The 18,397-nt window shown below is 43.9% G+C and overlaps 1 protein-coding gene across 9 annotated transcripts in view; it reads left to right on the top strand.

Annotated features, from left to right (window-relative positions):
• Window positions 1-18,397, top strand: part of ANO4 (anoctamin 4) — a 292,125-nt gene that overhangs the window by 172,478 nt on the left and 101,250 nt on the right. For 7 of the 9 annotated variants that reach the window (XM_048835453.2, XM_048835454.2, XM_048835448.2 and 4 more), the window contains 4 exons: window positions 1,904-2,004; window positions 2,234-2,335; window positions 6,151-6,195; window positions 15,228-15,359. In XM_048835453.2, coding sequence (XP_048691410.1) covers window positions 1,904-2,004; window positions 2,234-2,335; window positions 6,151-6,195; window positions 15,228-15,359 — 380 coding nt within the window. The remainder of the gene's footprint in view (window positions 1-1,903; window positions 2,005-2,233; window positions 2,336-6,150; window positions 6,196-15,227; window positions 15,360-18,397) is intronic. The other 2 variants (XM_048835449.2, XM_048835455.2) reach the window with 1 other exon arrangement.

Genomic DNA, 18,397 nt, shown 5'->3' with positions numbered 1-18,397 from the left:
TCGGGATGCAAGCCTTCGATATTCTATTAAGGTCCCCAGGTCTGGAAACTGATCTCAGTAAACTTGGCCCGACAAATGAAAAGGAAAGATTTGGTTGCGGAAAAGGTTGGGGGTGGAAAAATGTATTTGTGGTACAGGCCTCCAAAGAAAGATGTGACCTGTAGGTTGATACTGGATATTATCATCCATAAATGCTTTGGATTTTTCATAAAGATCGGAGATCTAAATTGACAGCAACTCACCATTATCTGTTGCTTCTCTGCAACTGTGTAAACATGGTACTAAGTATATATACCACCTACTCACTAATTATATACTGGAGGAGAAAGCCATAGATGAAGCACAGAAAAAGCACTTAGAAGTAGAGAGAGACCGTATTTAATTGCTACTCTAATGAAGAGAAGATTAACAGAAGCTATCCATTGAAATATTTTTGTAGCTAAGATGATTCACTGGATATTTTCTGTCAGGTATTTTATTAGGACCTATTTTCTCTCTTCAGCATAGAAGAAAGCTGCATTTCATTTTTTATTTCCCTTGTTTTGCATCCACCTTTCTTTTTTTCTTTTAGAATTTCTCACATTTTCCCTCATGAATTTTAACTGTTCATAACTACTGTGAGAATATGACTTTTATATGAATAATTTCTCACTCATCCTCTTCCTCAGAAGAAGCCTGAAACCCTCCAAATGTGTTTTGTTTAGGTTTTCTACCGATAAAAACTGATGCAATCACATTGCAGGGTATCAGTGAAACAAACCACATCCGATAAAGGAAACATTTTATTTCTCTTGACTACTTACAGATTTATGAGGCTCCTGTGTGAAAGGAAATGTTTAACACCTGAGAGATTAAATTCAGATAATTGGGGAATATCCATGCACCCATATCATTAACCTCATCCTCAGCAGTGAACAGGCCCCCTTTAACTCCAGACATGTTTCCTGGTTATGTGTTGGTGGGTTTTGATGGTTAATAGAGAGCTGCTGTGGCTGTCACGAATTACATTATAAGTAATTCTGTGGGAATTTCACAGGCTTTTAAAAAATATGTGAACAGCTAACATTGTGGGTACATGGACAGCTATCAGCATTCTTCTTCATTACCTCTTTATGCCCTGTCTTGTCCTCCAGCAACCACACAGTCCCATAGACCCCTTATGTTTCCCATGTCCTCTCCATACAGAGCCTCACTTTCCCTCCTGGCCACCAGCAGAGCTGAATTCCTCCCCTCATCCCTATCTGTGCACCACTATACATTATTCTCTTAGGGTGATAGTCACTCTGACATCCCATGGTGGATTCAGGGATTGCAAGGATTGAGGGCAGGAGGGAGGTCTCCTCCCCCTCTACAGTCTGTGGAATTTCCCCAGGTGGGAGAATGCAGATAGCCCAAGGTCATGCTGATAAAACCATGTCATTGTGTATTCTTTTTCTTTCATGAAAACATATACACATGCACACGTGGTAATATCTGCTGTAGTATAACATAGACCCCCCAGGTTAAGAGGTCCTTGTGTCCCTTAGAGGGGAGAAGTAATCAGGCCCCTTGTATGCTATAGTGGCAGGATCAGATCCAAGCCTCAGCCTCAGTCTGTTTCTCTCAGGCTAGCAGGAGCTAGGAGTGCATGTGAAGCAAAGCACTCAAACCTGAGGCTCAGATGAGCATTCCTTGCATTGTTTCCTACCCATCCCCTGTAATGGACATGCTTTTCTGGAGGAAGACAGCCCATTGGAAGGAAATCATCAGAGCAGTGTCAAGGATAATGTTTTATATGTGCATTTGTGGAAAGAAGAAACCCTTGCAATTCTGAAACATATCTGTGGGTGGGTGGAAATTGACTAGTGTTAAAGGTTCTTTGGCCCTCACTTGGCTTGGTGGCTGTTCTGTTTTTCTGTTGCAGTCATCTTTAACAAACGGTGATATCATCTTTGTGAAGTTGCACGCCCCGTGGGAGGTCCTGGGCAGATATGCAGAAGTAATGAATGTAAGAATGCCTTTCAGGTAGGTGGAGCTACATTTTGTGCTCAGGCTTTACTGTAAAGAGAGTGTAAAACTAAAACTGAAATGCGCCCGGAAAAGCTATTCTATGAAATACCTCACATCTTTAGAAAATATAAATGAAGTGACACCAATACCAGAGTCACTGATATGTCTTGTTAATTTGCCTGCAATTTTAGTACAATAGCAGTTTTAGCAGTGCTGCTATTTTCATGGGGTATTCTGTCCGTAGGCCCTTTAACCCCTTCACTGCCGGAGCCCCCTGCATACTCGTGCGCTGCTGTTTTTTAAATGGACATGTCCTTGAAATCAATGGGCAGTTGAGACGATCCAGGTACGTACGGCAGCACAGAAGGTGCATGTCTGTTAGACGTATCTGGCATGTACGGCACCTGTAAATTGTCTGTCTGTATAGTGTGTAGTTGGGGAAATACGGAACATAAATAAGCATTCAATCTAATAGAAGATAGGAATTCAGATGGAAGATTTTCTTTTGAAACATAGAGTTTCTCTTTGAAAGAACAGAAATTGTATTCTGTGCTATTGATGTCCAAATCAATTCCAAATGGTCATTCAGACCAATTTTTCCCTCTTGTCAAATATGATTTGTATGATGGGTTTCAATCCTGATATTAAAAACAGTTTTAATCTACTGGTTATAAAAACTGTGTTAAAATAGTGTAAAGTGTTTGGCTTAAATGGGCCAAACCCAAAGCTTCATAGGTTCTGGTTCTCCTTTCACTTCCTGAGATTACATCAGTACAGCTCCACTGATTTAAGGGAGTTACTCCTGATTTACTCTGATATGAGCAAGAGGAGAAGAAAGCCCAGAGTCACAAATGGTGATTGATCCCAGAGTAAAGCCCCTCAGAGAACTTCTATGGATGTCTCCTCCCCATTTTGAGATGAAAATGTGCCTTTTATGTACTACATCCTGTTGTGTTGTCATAGTCTTAGTTATTAGGAAAATTAAAGATGAATTAAGGACAGATTTTCAGTCTCAATCTGCATTTAGTAGGATTTTCATGTTAACACAAACCTCAGAATTCTTTAGCCTTGTTTAACTTTCCCTTCTGTGTGTTTTTAACATTAAAAAGGAAAAACTATGTAAATTATATCATGAACGACTGCAAGGGTATTTATACAGTAGTTTAAAAAGTGTGCTACAAATATTAAGACAATGGGCCAAATTCTCTCAATGTAACTCCACTGATTTCATTGGCATAACAGTGGGATGAATTTGGTCGAATAAACTTTAACAGCTCTTGTTTGTCAGATGGGAGCATGATCCAGCAAAAAGTAAAATTTCGGGTAGAAAACCCGGGCCTTCCTGATCTGGCTTGCTTACCAGAAGTCACCATTTTCAATAGATAGCCATTTCAACATGCATTTAGCCTATATTTAAAAACTAAAAATGACATTCAGTGGTTCTTTGATGTGCTGTCTGTCCATGGCTTCCTTCTTTGCACAGCCATTGCAAAGTATTATGCCAGTATACTATAATATGAAGTCACTGCAATGTTACTGCAAAAATGTGTATTAGACAAAGTTTTTTGTTAAACATTTTATACCCAATATTTTAACTGTAACTTAACTGTTTAGACTGTAAACATGAAGGCCAACATTTGTCTGCCTTGGTTTTTGTTTTCGGTGCCTAATCTGAGACACCTGTGCCCTGATTTTCAGAGCTCCTGAGCACTTGCAGTTCCTGATAACCTAAGTCTCAGCACTTCGGTAAACTAGGCCTTTTGTGCCTCAAGCAGGGGACCCAATATTGGTAGAAACTTCTGAAGATTTGGGCCAGACTAGGCAGCATTTTCAAAAGCACTCAGTATTGGCCTAACTGTGCTGCCACTGAATTCAGTGGGAGAATTAACACTGACGTCACCAGAGGCAGGTTTATGCAAAGGGGGCAATTGCCCAGGGGCCTCGGAGATTTAAAAGGGCCGGGGGCCCCCAGCCACTGCTGGCAGCACAGCGGGGCTAAGACAGGCTTCCTGCCCACCCTCGCTCCGCACTGCTCCTGGAAGCAGCCGGCACGTCCCTGCAGCCCCTAGAGAGAGGGTCTCCGCGTGCTGCCCCTGCCCTGAGCACCAGCTCTGTAGCTCCCATTGGCCGGGAACTGAGGCCAATGGGAGCTGCAGGAGCGGTGCCTGTGGGCAATAGCACACGGAGACCTCTGGGCCCCCTGCCTAGGAGCCACTGCCAGAGGGGTGTGCTGGTTGCTTTTGGGAGCCGTCGAAAGTAAGCACCGACCCTCTGGCCCCCTCCTGCAGCCCAACCCCCGGCCGCAGCCTAGAGCCTGCACCCAAACTCCCTCCCAGAGCCACACTCCGCAACCCCTCCCACACCCAAACTCCCTGTCCCAGCCTGGTGAAAGTGAGTGAGGGTGGGGGAAAGTGAGTGACTGGGGAGAGGGGGGGATGGAGTGAGCAGGGGGAGGAGCCTTAGAGAAGGAGTGGGACATGGGCATGGTCTCAGGGAAGAGGCCGGGCAGGGGCAGGGCAAGGGTCTTTGGGTTTGCGTGATTGGACAGTTGGCAACCCTACTGGGCGGGCATGTAGAAGCCCTGACTATGCTGGAAGAGTGCGCCCAGCAGTGCAGCCGGTAGCTCGCTGGACAACAAGCAGGCACAGCACTGGCCAAATGTCAGGCGGACTGGCGCGGCCATTGACCCCCTGTTCTGCCCTGGGGCCTGGAATTACTGTCAGCGGCCTGGCTAGGGGTAGTGTTAGGTCAACACGGAGTGCTTTTGAAAATCTGCTCCACAATCTGGGCTTTAATGATCTGCAAAATATCTTACATTATTTAAATTCTAAATGCTGAAAGTAATTGAAATTGATAACTAATTTTCCTCCCTCTATTGTTTTAAGCAACAATACAGCTTTTATTTTAAAAACTTGCCAAACATAATTGCTTCTAAGGCACTAATGGATATTGCCATGGTATTTTAAAATCTGTCCAAATTCGCAGAATGAGCTGTGTGGTGTGAACCTTTCGTTTTCCAGAACTGGTATAGATCAGCATTAAATGATGGAACATTTCAGAATACATAGAACCTGCCTTGGGTTAACAATGACTTCCAGTGGATGACAAAGTCAAACTAAGGAGCAGGAGACTGGAGTTCACTAAGACATCCAAATCTTGCTGTAAGGAAGATTAAGAAACCCACGGCTGAACTGCCCTCAAATTTTTGAAAAGTTTTAAGATGCTGAAAGCAGTGGTCCAAATTCTGGCAGGCACTGTGGACAGGAGCATAGCAAGAGAACAATGACCAGCAGCAGGAGAATGGGGTGGAACCTGGACACCCCATTCTGGCTCCAACTGGAGCTGATAGGGATGTTGCTCTGCAGGCCCTCTGTGACAAGAGCCAGGAAGGGGCAACCTGGGGTTGGGTCATAGGAGTGAGGGGGTGTGGTCAGAATGCTTATACTTGTGCACTCCTGACTCTTCACTGACCCCTATGCATGTATCCCTCCTCCACCCCTGCCCATACACACACACAGCTTATTCCGTTCACAATAGGAGTTAGGTATGCCTGATATGAGGGGTGGGAGAAGTGGGCTGCACATGGGGCATGTGCCAACCACATATTAATTTTGCTTCTGCAGTCTATATGTTCTTCTGTTTGGGGCGGGGGGAGATTACTTCCCAGAGACCCAGCATTTGTCCTGATAAATACTGCATGTATGATGGTATAGTTTAGTGTCAGGCTTTGGTTTCCACTTTCCTGGATTTTTAAACATTCCCCTATTTAAACAACATGTAATTTATCCAATGCTATATTTAATGATTAAATTATTGATGTTAAAAGCATACAGTTTAATTTATTCACATTTGTATTTGCCTTGTAAAGAGCAGACATCCATTTGCTGAATACTGTGAAACCAAAATGCCTCTGAATCCCTGTCCTCCAGGCATTATAAACAGCAGAAATAAAAAAGTAATGACAGAAACCATTACTTTCCTGCAATTCAAACAGTGTCATAATTTGTCTTGGGCTCCTGTGACAGTTCTGTTAATCTCTCTTTTTAGTCTCTTCCTCCACCTCTTACAGGCTTCTATCTTCAATTTCCTTCCTTGCTAGTTCATACTGTAACTGACGATGGGTTTTCTTCTCGACTGGCTTCATTTTTGCTGTTCTTCCAGGAGAAAAATCTATTACCTGCACCGCCGGCACAAGTTCATGAACAGGTTGGTCAATCCCTCAAGCTGGTGTATTTCTTTGGCAGATCAGAGTTGATAGTCAAACTCTTGGGAAGGTTCAAGTTGTAAGGAGAGTTATTAATGTACATTCAAGCCTACCATTCCTGCAAATACAGTAGTTGCACTTTCAAGGTTTCTACCATTTGAGAGAGATTATCAGTTTTTCCCATTTTAAGTATAGGGAATCTCAAACTGGTGGAATCTTTCAAAATGGAAGAAGCTTTTTCAGGACAACAATTGCAGCTATTTCTCTTCCCATGTAGCTCAGTAAGGAATTTTGGGAAGCTAACAATATCATTAGAATCTGTTATTTATTATTCACTTTCAGCAATACACCCTACCCCTCTGATGGTAATGTCAGCGTTATTTATTTATTGTGCTGTCAGTGTGCATAGTGCTTTAGAGTAATAGACAATGAACCATATTAATCTCTGGTGTAACTCCATTAAAATCAATTCAGTAACATGAGAGATTAATCTTTCCCAAGATCTCTGCCTTGAAGCACTTCTGCCCAGTTGCCAAATGCATTAAAGACGTGTTTGATGCATGCTTTGTATCTAATTTGTAAAATAATCAAAGGTTTTCAGTCTTCACAATTTTCACCCTTTTTGTTTGACTCAAGCATTTCCTTGGCCAACTAAGCAAAAATGTTGCAAAAAATATCGGAGAAATGTACCAGAGAAATGTGGCAAGGCTCAGTCTGTATGCTGGGATTTAGGCTCGGTCTGTATGCTGGGATTTAGGCTCGGTCTGTATGCTGGGATTTAGGCTCGGTCTGTATGCTGGGATTTAGGCTCAGTCTGTATGCTGGGATTTAGGCTCGGTCTGTATGCTGGGATTTAGGCTCGGTCTGTATGCTGGGATTTAGGCTCGGTCTGTATGCTGGGATTTAGGCTCAGTCTGTATGCTGGGATTTAGGCTCGGTCTGTATGCTGGGATTTAGGCTCGGTCTGTATGCTGGGATTTAGGCTCGGTCTGTATGCTGGGATTTAGGCTCGGTCTGTATGCTGGGATTTAGGCTCGGTCTGTATGCTGGGATTTAGGCTCAGTCTGTATGCTGGGATTTAGGCTCGGTCTGTATGCTGGGATTTAGGCTCGGTCTGTATGCTGGGATTTAGGCTCGGTCTGTATGCTGGGATTTAGGCTCGGTCTGTATGCTGGGATTTAGGCTCAGTCTGTATGCTGGGATTTAGGCTCGGTCTGTATGCTGGGATTTAGGCTCGGTCTGTATGCTGGGATTTAGGCTCGGTCTGTATGCTGGGATTTAGGCTCGGTCTGTATGCTGGGATTTAGTGCCTGCATGATGGTGGGATTTTCAAAAGTGCTCAGCACTGGCCATATTCTTCTCTCCTGGAAGTTAATAGTGACGCTCCCATTGACTTTGTAGTGGTGTGGCTGCTTGTTGCCTCTTGAGCACCCCCCAGTGGACAGAGGTCACTGTACAGCAGCCTGCCTCTGTTGCTGGCCCATATATTCAGGGCCCTTTAAGAAGTCAGAGTTCACAAAGTAGTTCAAAGAAACTCCAGGAGGGACCCCAGGGAGCTGCCTGGTGCACATGGTCGTCCCCTCCCTCCAGGCCCCCAAATCCAGTTCAGTGCCCCTCGCCCAGTAGTCCAACACGAATTCTTTCGGAACAAAACACAAACTGACTCAGTCTTCACCCCTGTTTCAGATGGGCACAGCCCCTTCCTCACTGAGGCTCAGTCTCTCCCCTGCTTGTTGGGCAGGGTGTCTCCCAGGTCTCCCAATTTAGAGAGCTTCCTCCTGCTTCTTGCAATCTCGGTCACTCTCCCAACTCCTCCCCCCGCCCCCCACAGCTTCCTGCTGCCTTTTACCCAGGGATCACCTGATTCCACCCTGGCTTTGTAATCAGGGCTGGCTTAGCCCCGGGTTCTCCAGCCCATGGGAAAACCAACCTGTTACAGACTTCCAGGGGAGCAGAGTTAGGCAAACATTGGGCACTTGTGAAAACTCCTGCTTGAGGGTGATGGGTGCTTCACACTGCAGATTTGATAGAAGGTAGATATTTTACAGGTAAAGATAATTTACTGTCGATTGACAAGTTTATTTGGAATTTATTAAAAATTCAATCTTTTTACTTTATTATGATATCAAATCCCATTATTCCCTGCTGATGGTATAAGGGTATCAGCATTGTTCTAATATTATAGTAAACACATGGTTTCATTGGTAGATGGTATATGATCTCTCCATGGAATACAAATCATTTCCTTGGTGGACAGAAAAATTTTGTGAATCCTAAAGCTTGTTACTTCCCCATCTCCCAAATAAGTGCTGTAGGGTTTGGTAACTTTAGAATCTCAGAAGGTCAATGACTTTTCTAAGGCAATGTCAAGTATGAGGGTACCAGTGGAGTTATATCAGCCCAGGGATGAATTCAGCCACAAAGTGCTATAAAAGTCGTCATTCCCTAGAAAGTGGGCAGATAGTGCATACCTGAAGCAACACATTGTTTTTTGGCCAGACGGAAAGAGTTAGTGTTTCGTGACCACTTGCACTGAATATAAAAACATTCCTGGTCCAGAACTGGTGCAGTGCTTGAATGGAGTCACTACTGAGTCTCTCTCCTGCCACCCCAATCTTCACAACTGAATGGCACTGAGTTGATTTGGATTGAAATTAAAGGCACATGGTTGGTTTGACCAAAATAATGGCACACATTGAAGGAGCATGCATAGGTTCGTGTGTGTGTGTGTATGTATGTATTCATATTCAATTTTTTGTTTCCATTTGCTTGCATAATGAGTCAGCGTGCCATTTGAGCCCAGTATAATGAGTGATTTGATCTTTTTATAGTGTTTAAGTTCCTGGATGACGAAAATACCTGGCTAAATCTAGACCTTGTATTATATCAGTCCTATAAATAGTTCCTTGAGACAAAAATACAAACGAGACAAAAAATCCTGGAGAAAAACAAGCACAAATAACAAAGTGTTCAGATTTATTTCCAGTTCTGTAGAACACTAATATACAAATCCAGTATGAGTCAATGGAGACAGGTTCAGTTAAAATGAGAAATGACTTGAATGTTTGTCCATTTCTTGATCTAAACCCAAAGCTTTTTTGAAGTTTGGGCAATTTTGATAAAGGACATGTTTCAGGGTGCAGTCTAGTGCAGGCCACCCTGCAGCATGGCACAACAGTCACCCTGCCCTCAGTTTCCCACTCAGACAAACGCAGATGCACCCAGGCATTTTAAATAACGTTCTCCCTCTGAGTGTCTGTTTTATTACCATAACATAAAATAAACTTTAGAGCTGATTTTTAAAAATGGAATTTCTGTACCACAAGAAATTCCAATATTTTTGTCCATTTGTTTTCATTCAGAATTGAAATTAAAAAGTGTTGATATTTCTTGGAACAAAAAGTTCCAAAAATTTTGATTTGGAAACTCTAAATCTTTTTTTATTGAGTTTGTCAACATCATTAACATCATGGGAGTCCCATGTGGCACCATGGTGGCCAGCCACAGGGAGAAACTGCAGTGCATCATGAGAAATATAGCCCTATAGGGGAAGACGAGGGCATGAAAGATCTGGAACTACAACTCCCATGAAGCACTGTGGCAACTCAGACAAACACTGAGATTAATGTCAACCCAAAATGAAACACTTTGATTTTCCTAATGGAACATTTCACCAAAATCAATCTTTGCCTACAGAAATTTTTGAATTTGACAAAACTCCCAAAACCCAATGAGAACGTGTTTTGTTTGAATTTCTTTGACAAGCCCAAAGAAACATAAAGTTTTCTGTGGCTCTGCTAGATTTAAACCATTTCTCTCCTAGTTGGCAGAATTCTCTACAGCCCTCCTTCCAGCAACTGCATCACTTACATCCTTGGTGCAGGGTTCTCCACAGCCCTCCTTTTAGGTGCTGCCTTAGCAATCCTTTATCCCATACGTATAGGTTCTCTGCAGCCCCCCAAGGGGTTTCAGTCCTTCTGCCCTTGGTGCAGGGTATCTCACAGCCTTTCTTCTAGGAGCTGTGTCTGAATCCTGGCAAGCTCCCTGGCAACCTACCACCATCCTTGCTCTATATCAGAAGAAACTTCCTGTACTCCCTGCAGGCCTCCCTCACTATATGAACATCTTATAGGCGGTCCCACCTTCAAGCTGCTGTCATGTGATCCTTGGTCACATGACTCAGGTACAGGCCACAGCTTGATAGCTTAAGCCCTTACAGGCACAGCTCACACTGTGACAGGATCCAAATGAGGGGATCCCAACATAGATCTGCACACCTCCTGTCATCCTCCATATTTCTTACCCAAAGATCATTCCTTTGGTGGGGAGGAGACCAGACAGCCCATTTTCCTCTTCCAGGAGGTTGGGGTAATAAGTATCTGTTTTGGCCAAGAGGGAGTTACCGGAAATGGAGAGTCACAGGCGAGGCTGGGATAAATTTGGGAAAGGATCTGAACTTTGAAATGCTAGCTGAACTAAGTCGCTGAGCTTTTAGATGGTCACCTGTAAGTCCTGCAATGTTTTTGAGAAAGCAGCTCAGCAGAGGGACGTCAGTTAATTTTTCTTATGTGATTTTTCCCTGCCTTTTTTTCATTATGGTTTATATTGCTCTAAAAGGCACAGTAATCCACACATAACTAGCTAGAATGAATTATTTCTGTGTAGGTAGCTGTGTGTGCTTCTCTGTTTTCCAAATTCTGTCCACTTAGGGCTCAATTCAGCAAAGCACTTAAGCACATACTTAAAGTTAATCACTTGCTTAAGTCCTTGCTGAATCAGGGCCTAAGTGGACTTCTATTCTTGCGTGTTCTTACATCTGAAGCTCAAGCCATAGTGAACAGTGATTCCTGGTGAAGAATCCTAGAAATTAGAAATGTGCAAAGTTCTGCTATATTATGTCATCCAGTCCATTTCCCTGCCAATGACAGATGTGTCAAAAACAAGCTTTCTCTGGTCATGCTAGCAGCTAGTCTCAGCTGGAGTGTATCCATTGCATATCTTACCTCTCTACCTCTAAAAACTGTTTTAATGTTCTGTATCATTTTAAATGTTCAGTTTTCCACTGTTTCACGGTATGTCTACACTAGAGCTGGAAAATGTAAATTCCAGCATAAGTAGATATACCTGCACTAGCTGCACTAAAACCAGAAGTGTAGCTTCAGTGATGTGAGCGGCAGGATAGTCTATCCACCTCAAATATGTACCTATGGTCTTGAACGGAACCATACTCGGGATGGCTGGCCCCTTCCGCTGCTCATGCTGCCACAGCTACCTTCTATTTTTAGCACACTAGCTCAGACCTAGTGTGGGTATGTTTGCTTGAGCAGGATTTTATACCTTCCAACACTAGTGTAGCCATGCCCTCAGAATCTTTCCAGATCCTCGATACCCCATTTTGGGAAAGGATTATTACTATGTTGTATTCTTCTCAATATCGCCTACTATTCCATATGGCATGTAGTGAGAGCTACCCGGTTGATATGTGTAATGCTAATGAGCCATAGATTAGCCTCAAAGAAGCAATGAAACACAACACATTTTAACTCTTCTTGTCTGAGTGTTGAATGAAGGGCAGTGTTTGTTAGTGTCAACCCTTTGCCTCCCCCTGCTTTTTTGAGTGAGTGAGAGAGCGAGCAAGCAGCATGAAGTAAAATCCTGCATCAGTGGCTGGTGGTCATGCTAAAGCAGCATGAAGGCATCTTCTAAGAATCTGATCCTTTTGATTGTCAGAAGAGAGAGAGTGGCAATGTATTCTAGACCTGTTGGAGCATGCATCCCCTTGAGAGCTCTGAGTCATCAGGGAAGGAATGAGTCCACTGAGCATGCCAAGGAATCGGAACCTTATGAATGACAAACCAATCAAATTCCAAACGTGCTCAGTGTGAAGTCAACATGAATAATTTATTGTAAGCCCTGTGTGTGCTGAGATAAAGCTACAGCAGACATATCTCAAATGTGCACATTGTCTTACAAGATGAATGAGGAGAGGATTGCAGATTAATGAGCTTTCTAATACTCTTGAAAATCCAGATGATTTTACTCAATTTATAAGCATGAAACTGGATGCTTGAAGACATTTGTGTTGTCCTCCTCCCACCCCACATTGTCATTAAACTAACACAAAATGTAGAAATATTGGGTCCGGTTTTCCCCTGCAGGAAAAGCTGCAGGTCAAAGGAGATTAAATCCTGTGAGGGAAAACTTCCCTGCTATCGTCTTGGGATACCCCTCTGACCTTGCAAACAGTGTGCATGAAGTGCAAGGCCTTCTGTGTGGAGGCTCTGTGCTGCCACAGTAGATATAGCTCCTGCAGCTCTAACCCTATTTCTTGGCAGTGTGGTGCCAACGTACCCCCACTGGGGAGGAGGGGGTTACAGAAAAATAACACATCCCCTGAAAAATCCCTGACAAACTCCTGTTTAAGACTCAGATACTTCTCCACTTCTGTCCTGGGTCAGCAAGTAAAAATGCTGGTCACCTTAAGTAAGGGTGAGGATGGTTTGGAAAAAAAGTGCTATCCCCACAGGCAGACCCTATTAATTTAGAAGAACAATTAATAATGATAAACTTGTCTGCTAAAACTTAGTGGGCACTAAAGCTGGGGAAGTTATTTTCAAAATCAATTCAAATATTTAATTTATCCCTTTTTCCCATTTTGAAACTTGCGTCTAAACAGATCTCAGTTTTCCCATATTGATTTGTTTGTTCAAGATTATTCAATGAATGTTTTAGATGAACATATTTCAGCCTGTGGTCAGTGCTTAATTTGTGCTGGGGCTTGCTGAGGCTGACCCCCGCCAACTCTTGGGTTGGCAGTTCATAGTCCCAGCACCTCGGGGCTCCTGGCCAGCAGCTGCCGCTTTCTGGCCGCCCAGCTCTGAAGGCAGTGCCGTTGCCAGCAGCAGCACAAAAGCAAGGATGGCAGTATCATATCATGCCACCCTTACTTCTGCACTGCTGCTGTCCGTGGTACTGCCTTCAGAGCTTGGCGCCTGGCCAGCCGCCACCAGTCTCTGCCCACCCAACTTGGCACCTCCTTTGTTACAAATTAAACACTGCCTGTGTTTTGTTCATGAACTAGTCACTGCAAGTATTGCTTTGAGTATTTGAGGTTCACCATTTGAGCTGATCACATGGTATTGTTACTGTAGCCTAATTGGATGAGTGTAGTTCTTAGGGTATGCCTATCCTGGAGCTGGAAGGTATAAATTCCAGCTCGAGCTGACATATCTATGTTAGCTCTGATCAAGCTAGCACACTACAGATAGAAGCATAGCCACGGAAGTGCGAGGGGCGGTATGGGCTTGTCGCTGGAAGTCCGAGCCCATCTGAGACCAAAGGTACATAGCTGGGTGGCTCGCCCATCCTGCTCTCTCGCTGCTGCAGCTACACCTTTATTTATAGTGGAATAGCTCTGTCAGAGCTAATATAGGTGTGTCTGCTCCAGCTGGAAATGATACCTTCCAGATCCATTGTAGAATCAAGCTTTCAGTGCAAACATGCACGATTTAAGAATTTAAAATTTATATTCTGTGAATATTCTTCTATGTTCACTTAAAATTTCCTGTTCTGGCAAGCAGTCCTAATGGTAAACTCGCTCACTAGAATACTCACAGAAAGAGAACACGCAAGACACACAAACACAGGCAGAGTAAATGTGTTTAAAAATTTGATCCAGTGTTTGTGAATAATGGTTTGTAGTACTTACCTACCTTTAGAGAAGACACAAAAGTGACTCCAGTTTCAGAACTGAGGAGCCGAGGATGAAAGTTGCTATTTTTTTCTGTTCTGAATGGGAATTTGAAGTAATTTTCTCACACTCTCAACTACTTCAATAGGAATATCTGAAACCCTTCTGACCAGAGATGACATCAGAGAAATCTCAATAACATTTGTTTGGGTTGTGGAGCTATTTAGCTGATTTTTGATTGGAGGAGAAGAGGCAGATAAATTTCCAAACTCTGGGCTTCACCCAACAGTCACTGAAACAAATGGAAGGACTCCCGTTGTCTTTGGATGGTGTTCGATCAGGCCCTCTGCCCCTGTCTAGCAAAGACTTATCCAGTACTTAACTTTAAGTATACAAATAGTTCCATAAATAGGATTATTCACATGCTTAAAGCTAAAGCCTTTGCAGGATTGGGGCCCATGTCTTTTACAGACAGGAAGTAATAGTGCAGATGCTAAGGTGTTAAGTGCTCTTGAGAAAGCAAAACATGTTTTGCAAAGCAAATTTCTTATCTGTGTTTTCTCTGTAGCATTTTTGTTTGGAGTTGGTTTTGATTTAGAATGTTACCCCCAATCATCTATAATTCTCCTCCTTCCCTTGGTGACTGTGTGTATCTTTGAATGAGTGCATTGCAGATAAACCCGGCCTTCTTTACCTGCTTGGCCTCTGTTTGTTTTCACCTGCTGAAGTGAGATTATTAAATGCGAGAACTGGCTTTGCTGTCAGCTCTCAAACCGTGCGCTTTGAGTAGTGTGATTTGATAAAGTGTGCAGTACCTCAAGATGTTGCAGTTGAAACAAATAAATGAAGTGGTTTGTTTTGATAGCTCCCTATGTGATATATGAGTCTGTGGTAAATAGCAATGAAAGTTTTTTATTTTTCTGGGGTTCTGTTGCCAAAGCTTTCTGTCCTGGTCTCTGCAATCCTAATGTTTACTTGTCCTGAGTGTAGAGTGTCAGTCAATTCCCACATATAGATTAAGCTTTCTGAAAAGCCAGGCAATGAAAGCTTAGAGAGTTGCCAAGAGTTTACTGAGCTTTGTTACGATTTGCAGAGTCATGTACTGTAAATAAGAAGATGCTGCTCTACCAAATTCTGGTTATTCATAATCTGAATACACTTTGGCTCAAAAATGTCATATTTGGCTTCTTAGTAACCGTTAATTCTGAAGTCTCCTTATTTGTGTGGGAGGGGCGGGGGGGGGGAGTTGTAAGTGAAATCTCTCTTTGGCTGATTATAATGTAATGGATAAGCAGGCACTGCTTGTTCTCTGTCTCATTTGATTTTACCTTTTGTGTACTGCAGGATTGAGAGACAAATCAGCAGGTTTCGAGGATGGTTACCTAGAAAACCTATGAGACTGGACAAGGAGACACTGCCAGACCTGGAGGAGAATGACTGCTATACTGCCCCTTTCAGTCAGCAAAGGATCCATCAGTGAGTATTTTATGATTTAGTTTAAATGCAAGGCAAAACTATACTACCAGATTAATCCTGACAAAGCCAAAGCTCAGTATATATATTTAAGAATATATCCGTGTAGTTTCTTGCCATATCATGAGGGTCCACGCAGACCACTGAAATAGCTAGAAGTCTGTCTACGTTTTGGAGGGCTTGTCTAAACGAACACTTAGTTTGAGGCAAGCTGGGGTGTAAATCTACCCTGCATTAATGTCCTGTGCACTGCATGTCTCTGTGGTCCCTCCTGTTGTTCACTAAGGGTATGTCTGCACTGCAGTTAGACACCCGCAGCTAGCTTGTGCCAGCTGACTTGGGCTCGCAGGACTTGTGCTGCAGGGCTGTTTAATTGCAGTGTAGACTCTTGGGCTTGGCTGGAATCTGGGCTCTAGGACCCTGTGAGGTGAGAAGGTCCCAGAACTCGGGCTGCAGCCCTAGCTGGAATGTCTACACCGCAATTAAACAGCCCCACAGTCCGGGAACTTGTCATGTGTGGCAGCAGGGTCTACATGAACACTGCAAGCTAGTGCAGGGTAGATTTGTACCCCAGTTTGCTGCAAACTAAGTGTTCATGTAGACAAGCCCTGAGTGTTAACATCCAATCCAAACTCCATGGAAATCAATGGAAATATTCCCTTTGATTTCTGTGGGCTTTCAATCAGGCCCCTATGTAAGTAACTGACTACAGTTCCCATAATAACATCTAGGGCCAGATTTATAAAGGTATTTAGGTGCCTAAAGATGCAGGTAGATGCCTGGTAGGATTTACAAAAGCACCCAACTCCCATTGAAAGTCACTAGGAATTAGGCACAGACTTATTTTCTATACCTATTCAGAGAGTACCAAAAATATATCTGTTAGAGACTATAGTAACTCAGCCTGCGTAGAAAACACAACAACCCTTTTCTTCTGTTTACTTAATGCCAAACGAAGGGTAAAGTGCAGCTGTGCTCTGAAAAGACCATGTAGATTATGGCACCTTCTTACACAGCAGATCTATGCCCTGTACATACTCAAAGTCAGATCTGCTTACATCAGTGACCAAAATACATTTGTATTGCTTTTTATTCCTGTTAGCACTGCAGAGCAAACACAGCTCTGGAAGAGAGCTGAGTTTTCTTTCTTTGTTTGTTTTCACTGTGCACCATCAAAAGAACTGTTTGCTAAATTCCAGCTTCAGGGCCAGTCAGTTCTACCTGTGCACATGTTTGAAAAGCCATAGTATTGCACAGATGTCTCTCGGGGCATAGGTTGGCCTGTAGACTGATGTATAAGAAGGAAAGAAGATTTTTTTAATGTTGTTACTGATATAATACTGAGGCAGCCTGCACTCCTTTCCCCTGTGCATGCTGTGACCTGACATGATTCTTGCACTCCCCCATTTCCTATCCTCTTTGTTGTTCCAGTTGATTCCACCTCATTAGGCACCTTCTGAAACTGAATGAGTTGCTATTAAATATTCTGTTAGTGAAATGTGTGTTGGCTTTTTAATTGTTCTGGGAATTTCATCCCATCTAGGTGAACAGGGGTTTTTTTAGGTGCTTTTAAATAATTTTCTCATTGGCTGTAGAAAACAAGTGTTGACCAATTGGAAGTGTAAAGCTGAAAGGAAGTACTTTAGTAGCGTAAATGAAAAACCAAGGAATTGTGTATACAATTGAGTAAGAGATGCCCTCAGATTAAAAATCACTTCGTGTAATAGTAGAAAGTGTTTCTCACAATATGCTGTATTTGGAGATTTTCCTGGATTTAGGTCTAGTCTACCTGGGGAAATGTATTGGAATAATTATGCCAGAATAAGTGTCCACATGGGGAGTTATAACTAGAGGTGTAACTAGAGGGCTATAATTATACTGGTATAATTATGCCAGAAAAATTTCCCCAGGTAGATAAACCCTTACTTAGCTCACACATATATAGCTGTGCACTGGCCAATACTTCCAGCCCATGATCTAGCAGTGCACTTTCCTGTGTTTGCATTGGCGACATGTTGTTTGGCAATGCGTTGGAGCCTCTCACAGCACTGACCGGCTGCACTGGAGGCTGGAGATGTGTGAAAGTGTGGAGGTGAAATTGATACACTGGATAAAGAGAAGAATGTGTCAGATTCCAGGCTGTTTTGAAACCTCACCTTTCTACCTTAAGGACCATTCACTGATATTGTACCTACGGGGTTGCACTCCTTACTGAGAGCTCTCCCAGCACTAGCTGGCTTACAGGCTAGGAAGTATTTTGTTTAGCATAGTGCTAAGGCTTCTCTGGGTATCATTATGGTAACACCTAAGATTTGTCGGGAACCATAAGGGCAAAGAAGACAGTCCCAGCTCCAGAGAACTTACTAGGTTCTAGGTGTCAGTCTAGGGTTGCCAGGTGTCCAGTTTTCAACCGGAATGCCTGGTCGAAAAGGGATCCTGGCGGCTCAGGTCAGCACCACTGACCAGACCATTAACAATCCGGTCAGCGGCGTAGCGGTGATAAGGCAGGCTCCCTGCTTGCCCTGATTCTGAGCAGCTCCTGGAAGCAGCAGCATGTCCTCCCTCTGTCTCCTACACACAGGGGCAGCCAGGGAGCTCTGCACGCTGCCCCCGCCCCAAGCACCGTCTTTGCAGCTCCCATTGGCTAGGAACCGCGGCCAATGGGAGCTGCAGGGGTGGCGCCTGCGGACAGGGCAGTGCACAGAGCCACCTGGCTGCGCCTATGCATAGGAGCTGGAGGTAAGCTGCTTGAGGTAAGCACCGCCTGGACCCTGCACCCCTGAACCCTTCCCACACCCCAACCCTCTGCCCCAGTCCTGATCCCCCTCCCGCCATCCAAACCCCTTGATCCTGGCCCCGAGCACCCTCCAAACCCCTCATCCCCAGCCCCACCCCAGAACCCGCACCCCCAGCCGGAGCCCTCACCCCCCCCGATGTCACAACCCCTTGCCCCAACGCTGATCCCCCTCCCATCCTCTGAACCCCTCATTCCCAGCCCAGAACACCTGCACCCTCAGGCAGAGCCCTCAGCCTCCCACATG

The sequence above is a fragment of the Caretta caretta genome, chromosome 1, assembly GCF_965140235.1.
Source record: "Caretta caretta isolate rCarCar2 chromosome 1, rCarCar1.hap1, whole genome shotgun sequence".
NCBI classification, from domain to species: domain Eukaryota; kingdom Metazoa; phylum Chordata; order Testudines; family Cheloniidae; genus Caretta; species Caretta caretta.
Note: the sequence above shows the minus strand (reverse complement) of the source record. Positions and strands in the feature narration are given on the sequence as shown.